Consider the following 7,247-nt stretch of genomic DNA (forward strand, 5'->3'; position numbering starts at 1 on the left):
CGCTAGCGGCGCGCGCGCTCTCATTGCCAGCTGGTGCGCTCGTGTATCAGCGCATTAGCACAACTATTGCGATTAGCTAGGGTGGCTTTGACTAAGTGGGCGCGCGCGCTTACAACTAGTGTAGCTGCTAAAAATGCACTAAAATGTTTAAATTGGCAATTAAAGCGAGCGCTTAGACAAATTAAATGCCAAATCGATATTTTTTAATGTGGTGTTGTATTTCTGCATGCTTGGCGCTGTTGCCAGATTTGCTTAGCTGGTGGCCGTTGCTGACTGTGCCACTTGACTTTTAAAATTCAATTTGTTTTAATAAGTAAATTTGTGCATTCTCGATTATTTGTTTTTGTTTTTTTTTGTTTTCGTTGCAAACAAATATGCGGCGCCAAGGCTATTAGCGATAGTGCTAACAAGCGCGGTACATGAGCATGATTTTTCAATGATTTCATTTATTTGTTTTTATTTGTACTTACAGTGGATAGTTTTTCGATTTCTTCATCGGAGGCACCCAAAGAGGCTAAGCCAATCTCTTGTGAGAATTGTGCGAAGCTAGGATCGGCTAAGAGTGGCATATGACCGAGCAGTTCATGAATGCAATCGCTGTAATTAAAAGAAGGAGAGAGAAAAATGGAAAGATACATATATTAGTAAAAAGTGAGGTTAAGTACGAGAAAAGAAATATAAAATCAATAAATACTAATGAGTGCTACTAAAGTTAGCTAGAGCATCGTAATTGCAACACCCTGAACAGTATAGGCCATACTTAAGTGACACCAGCCCACTACCCAAACCACTCCACAAGTGAAACTAAGTCCAGCTTCCTTCATTTCTCATTAAAAAATGTTTAAAATTTGCCTTCCATCTTCCTATTATTAAAAGTACGAATAATGTAACATCACTCATAATTCAATATGGTCATCGAAAATAGCTTTCTCACTCAACCCCATCACCCTAAGCAGGCAACAAGTCACGCTGCTGGCCACTAGCGCCCCAAGCTGCCTCCTTAAACTTAGTTAAATTTCTAAACTAATTACCCTGCAGTAATGGAACTGCTCTACTAAAGTGTGCCAAAGTGCTAAAGTGTCGACAATTGCCAACAAAAATGTCATTTTCACACAGCAACACAACTCGCCCAGCTATCCTGTCAACTATCCGCTCGGTGGCTACAGCTTATGTTTCACAAACGACCCAACTCAACGACCCATCTCCCAAGCAGCCTGCAAAAGTTTCCCCCACACAATTACAGGTTTCCGTCAAGTGACGAGCTCTTAGATACTTTCCATTGTTATACAGCTACTGCCACTCGAACGACAGGCCACAGTCGATGTGGTTGTTGCCACATGAAAGCATATTTCCTGTCAAATGAAATTAGTGCATTTTGCTTTGTACTTTGACTACTGACTTGACGATGCTTAAGTTAATTTGTCGCAGCGCAACAATGTGCCCAACTGGCAGCAGGAAGCAGAGCACAAAGTACAATGCCTGCGACAAAATTACTCCACTTCAATTCCTACCTACATACATACATACTTATGCATATATATTTCTACTGTACCTACCTAAAATTTCTTAATTCTACTACGCTTACGGCAGACACTTACGGTTCGGGTGTGTGGAATGGTGAGTTGACGTGACGCACATATTGTGTGCTCTGGAAGATGCGGAATGCCAGCGAGGCGAGAAAATCGCGTGCGGTCAACAGACCAGCAGCGGGGCGTAGTGTAAAGCCGGTGTTGCGACGCAAAAAGTCCGACATCTCTTGCAATTGTGGCAGCCGGTGTTCGACGAAGATTTCCTCGTCGCGCAACATCTGGAAAGCGGCGCGATATTCTTGGCAAGCATGCTTCTTCGCCAAATCGATGACAGTCAAGAGCACCGAACGCCAAGTCTTCACCTCAACATCGGTGTATTCGATGTATGGAATTGGATCGCCGTATTTGTAAGCGAAAGCAATTTCCGCAATTTCCTTGCGGCGTTGGCGATAGACTTTATCCGCAAAACCGGGATGGTTCATATCCAAATCGGGTTCGTATTTGGTCATCAAGTGATTGCAGTTATCCAATTCGGAAGCATGCTTGGGGAACCATGGTGCCTTCACGCTGATATTGTGTTCAGCCAAGAGACTGATGCTATTGAACGAGCCCGATTGACGCAGTGAGCGTACGAGTTGCAACAAGTTGCCGCGTGTCATGTCGACCTTAATGAGTACATCATGATCGACGCCTTGCTCGCGTGAGACGCGCGACTCGACATGTTGTACGGCACCCTTGAAGGTTTCGATCGCCTTGAGTATGCGACCGAGCGAGGAGATGCCCTCCTTGAGGCGTACAATGAGCGCTGCGCTCTGCATGGCATTCTCCGCTTCGGTAGACTCAGCGGCGGCGTTGGCGAGTAAAACTTCTTCCTCGGTGAGACCGGCATCTGTACGTGGTGGGGGAGAGAAAACGAGAGAAGGAGAGAATGAGAGCATAGGATATTGTGTGTTAACAAAGTAATTGCGCGCGATAGTGTCTAACGTTGATTTCCATAACTAGTGATGTTAAATATAAGCCACTTAAATCCGCTTTGCATGCTCAGCACGCTTAACAAGTGGTTTAATGCAAAAGTCAATTGCGCTTATGACATAGTCGCATTAAGAACGAATAAGAAGCAGAATGACAGAACTAGTTGACAAATGTGTGGGCTAAAAATACACAACTCAGTCGCTTGGCTGCTTGAAAACGGATGAATGTGTGGCGCGAAAATGCAAAGGGGCTTTAACTACAATTTTGCTGCTCCTATTTTTTCTTTTCTTTTGCTCTGCATTGTTAGCGCGCAGTCAAGCGCGATAGATTTCTCTTTTATCACCGCTAACACCCACCCTCCAGCCAAGCACCTTTTTCATTGAGTGTGACATAATAAAATCAGCGCTATAAAAATAGCATCGGCATAAGTGTATGCAATGGCAAATGGAAATGCTACGAGAAATGTTAAAAGGAAATGTGCGATTTTCACATTTGAAATGTTGCGCGTACGTGCCGCACTCGACGCACATCCTTACATATGCTAGCGTTCGTCCTTGCTGGCTTGCTTGCTGCTATGGCTTATATGTGGAGTATGTGTGGGCGTAGGAAGTAAGCGTATTAAATGGCAAATGCTTCATCATAATCATAATGCATTTGATGGTAGGTTTTTTTATTTTTTTTTTTGATTCTGCTATTAACCCTAAGCCTGCCTGGGATTTATGTTTGTATGTGTGTCGTCGCCAACTGTTGCTTGCTTACCATTTGCGTTATTGCTGTCATTGTTGCTGCCTTCACCCTGTGCAGCTGCACCCAATGAGGCATTGACGGTTTCGTTATGGGATTCTGAATCATTTCAATGGAAAAATGAAAATAAAATAAATAAAACGAAATAAAATTAATACAAAATAGTAAAAGATATTAAATAATGGTAAGTAAAATATTTAAAAATNGAAATAAAATTAATACAAAATAGTAAAAGATATTAAATAATGGTAAGTAAAATATTTAATTAAAATATTAAATTAAAAATTTAAAAACATAAAATATTTTAATACTAAAAAAACCTTTGAATGAATATAAAACCAAGTTGTTTAAATAAAAACAAATTTAAAAATTTTAAGTCGAAATCAAAATCCAAAATAAAAAGCCCTATTTTTCATTCAATATACCTTCAAGGATTTCTTGTACTTCAGCTGGCATTTCCACATTCTCAATTGACTGATCGGCTTGCAATACGATTTCTTGCTCAATTGGAGCACCCTTTGCTTGCTGGATGCATTCCTCCAAAGTGGCCTCGTCTGTGTGACCGAAATAAAAAAATAATAAAATAAAAATAAAAATAAACATAAATAAAAAGTTTACAAAAATTATAAATAAATAATAAACAAAAAGTTAAACACAAAATATACCTAAAATCAAATTAAGCATGAATAGGAAGTTTTAGAAAAAATAAATCAGAAAAAAAATTCTATTAAAATTTTTACTAGAATTCACAAACTAAATTTATCATCGAACTCGCGTATAAAGTGATAAACTGTTTTCAAATTGAAAAAAAATTTTAAATATAAATAAAAATTATAAACAAAATTTTTTTATGAAATTTCACAAAATTAATTCATCACCGAGTCCAAAGAGTTGTCGGAATTTTACTAATTCTTTTTGATTATGTTTTTTGTGAATACCATTTTCTACGCTCATAAATGTTGAATATAATTTTTTTTTTCTTGGAATTTTTTATATTTATTTTGCAGCTTTAAGCCAAAGCAAAGGAAAACTGTTTTTTTTACACACATATTTTTTTTTTAATATTTCAATAATTTTCTTATAACTTTTTTTAGCATTTTACCCTATGCTCATCTCCATGTCTATTTAACGTAGTTGCAGAGAGGAAACAACTAAATAGGGTCATCATTCTTTTTCTTGCCTTTCGTTATAAAAAAAATTGAGAACCAGAGATCAAAACTCTAACCTTGATAAATGTGGCATAAAGCTGTAGCCAGACTGCGCAAGCAAAATGCTTGCAATTTCAATTCCAAGAGTAAGTAAACTAGCACATAAGAACAGAGGAGAATCGAAAAAGAAATATCGGAAACAGTTTTTCAGACAAAAATTCCAAAATTTTTTTATTAAATTCTTTTACTAAGTTTAGCATATGCCTGTAAATTTTGAAAATATTGATTCTACATTTTTAATTAGTTATTTGAGAACGCGCTACCCATGCTTATATATTTAGCTATAATTCTAGTTTTTGTTTTTATTTTTATCTCGTTTTTCTCTATTTTACGCTGATTTCTTGAATTACACGCTCACTTACCGTTAGTCTTTTGGCGCGCTTCCTCCAGCACAGTTTGTTTATTTTGCTTAACAACCAGGCTTTCAAAGCGTGCATCGTCCACCAACGAGCGGCGGCGCGATGGATAGCCATTCTGTAAACGAGAGAGGAAAAGAGGGGAAGATTAGAGATTAGAAATTAATTATTTAAAAATCGGATTAAAGAATTAATACAAGTCTGTAATTTGCCCCTGCCACTCTAGCTTCAATATAGATATTTTCTCTCTTTACTTTTCTCATTTTCATTACATTTTCATTTCTCAGTCTTACGTGCCCTAATAGCATTAGTGGCCAGCCACCACCATCACCGCAACCACTACAACCGGAGTAATGTGTTGCCATTGGCTAAAAAGCTTTTAAGCGCCTTTTCAACTTAAATTGTTGAACGTTGGCGTTTGATTGAGTGTTTAACTGCATGTGTGTGTGTGTGTGGGGGTGTGTGTGTTGGGTACTTAAGGTTGCGGGTGACATGCTGCAAGCACGCACTCACGAAATCAGTTTGAGGACTTTTATTTATGTGTGCGTGAATTATATGTATGTTGGAGAACAGTAGACACTTGAAAAGTGCTAAAGCGGATATGAGCGGGAAATTGGCGCATCAATCGCAGCTTAAACGACTATAAAGGAAAAAGTTGTGGATATGAGTGTCACAAAGGCTGAAATGTTGGGGAGGAAAAAAAAATCAGATTGAGAACGCCATAAGCCACTGAAATTTAATTTTTTTTCTTTGGCTAACAATCGCCATTTAATGTCAAACAAAGTCTTCGCACGCAAGTGAGTTGTGGAATATTTTCCGCGTTAAATGCCTGCCTGCAGATCACTTGACACTTATGCAATATGATTTTTGTTTACTTTTATTTATTTATTTTTTTTTTGCTTTTGTTTTGTCCAAGTAAACGGGCCAGCCGCAACTGCGCCATCGACATACATACATACATACTTCCCGACAATTATTCATCATCCTCAGTCAACATATTATTTTCGTATGACACAATTTAAACAAATACATAAATATATGCTTATGAAGATGCTCAGTGTATCACAATAACAACAACAACAACAACAACAACGAACAGGCATTTCATCACACCTGTAGGTAGACTGGCCAACCAACCAACCAACCAGTTGACCATCCGCATTGCCATGGCTGGCTGCTGCGGCTGTTGCGGCTGTTGGCCCAATGCTCCACTGAACTCTACGCGCATAATGGTCGCTGCTTAACAGTGAGGCGCTTTGTTTAGTCGTTGTTGTTGCTATGCATGCTCATATGAGTCTGCAATGTATGGCGTTGCCGGTTACAAAATCGCCGCCGCTGCTGCTGCTGCTGAGTTTGCCACTTGGAAGTTGTTGAAAACGAAAGTAGTGCTGCTGCTGCGGCGCGCTTTGGTTTCATTTTTTTTTTTCTTTTTCGATGATTTTGGAAGTGTTGACAAGTCAACAGCGCAAGCGTAAACGCATTTATTAGTGATCATTTTTCGAGCTCTTTGTTTTATTAGCAAGCAGCGGCGAACAATAAAAAATAAAAATTTACCGGCTAATAACTGGTTTTGGATAGCAAAAGATGTTAGCAAAATACATAACAAAAAGAAAAACAAAGTCTTAGCGGAAAAATGCTGTGCTCGTTGTTTATTGTTGTTTCTGTTATTTTTTTTTTTACACGCATACTTATGTGTGTAAAAATTGCTCGTAGCTTGCGTTGAAAAATTAATACCTTAATTTTTTCTCTCTGTACTACGCGCATGCGCGCACGCCACAGATCGCTTCGTATTGACTTTGAGGCCAACTCTTAGCGCGCGACATAATTTTGAATAGCGAAATGCTTTGAAATTTAAGAAAACAAAAGCAAAAAAACATATTCAGCTGGTGTTGTCGTTATTGCTTTTGTTGTACATTGTTGTTGTTTTTTTTTCTTGCCTATATTTTGAACTTTCGTTCGTAATCTTAAATAACCAGCATCCAAATTGAGTTATCAAGTTGTGCCCGTAGCGCGTGAACGTTTAAGTGGATGTATTTTGACAGCTTTAAGTGTCAAATTTGTATAAATTTGTTTATGAATGAGTTTGGGATAGGCTGCAGATAATAAGCTTAAGTCCACTATTGAGATATCAGTGCGCATTATTGGGCTAACAATGGGATTTGTGCTACATTAAATATTATTTATAAATAAATTTTTGTCTTGAAAATCGAAGCTCGTGTCAAGCAGGAAGTATATTGCCAGTTGATTTTAGTAAGATTATTATAAAAAATTAAGACAAATGCGACAAAATTTTGGCCATAATGGACTAAATATAATTTATGTCATTTTTCTGTTAGCGATGTTTTGATTACAAATAAATTTTTTTTTTGTAGCAATGACCTTCGCATAACAGCAAATTTTAGGCACACGGTCAAGTGTGGAAAAAGCTGATGAAAGAG

The 7,247-nt window shown here is 38.0% G+C and overlaps 1 protein-coding gene across 1 annotated transcript in view; it reads right to left on the reverse strand.

Moving 5' to 3' along the window:
- ple (tyrosine hydroxylase ple) overlaps positions 1-5,174 on the reverse strand; it is a gene marked incomplete at its 3' end in the record, with an annotated part of 6,326 nt that extends 1,152 nt beyond the window's left edge. Inside the window, exons 1-6 of the mRNA XM_017636520.1 lie at positions 5,103-5,174; positions 4,816-4,927; positions 3,671-3,799; positions 3,261-3,344; positions 1,599-2,418; positions 471-597 (exon numbers count right to left, since the gene is read on the reverse strand). Of these exons, the coding sequence (XP_017492009.1) occupies positions 471-597; positions 1,599-2,418; positions 3,261-3,344; positions 3,671-3,799; positions 4,816-4,927; positions 5,103-5,174 (1,344 nt within the window). The remainder of the gene's footprint in view (positions 1-470; positions 598-1,598; positions 2,419-3,260; positions 3,345-3,670; positions 3,800-4,815; positions 4,928-5,102) is intronic.
- Between the last annotated feature and the right edge of the window lie 2,073 nt (positions 5,175-7,247).

Source organism: Rhagoletis zephyria, unplaced genomic scaffold (assembly GCF_001687245.7).
Source record: "Rhagoletis zephyria isolate East Lansing unplaced genomic scaffold, Rhagoletis_zephyria_1.1 Rzeph_scaffold_18371, whole genome shotgun sequence".
NCBI classification, from domain to species: domain Eukaryota; kingdom Metazoa; phylum Arthropoda; class Insecta; order Diptera; family Tephritidae; genus Rhagoletis; species Rhagoletis zephyria.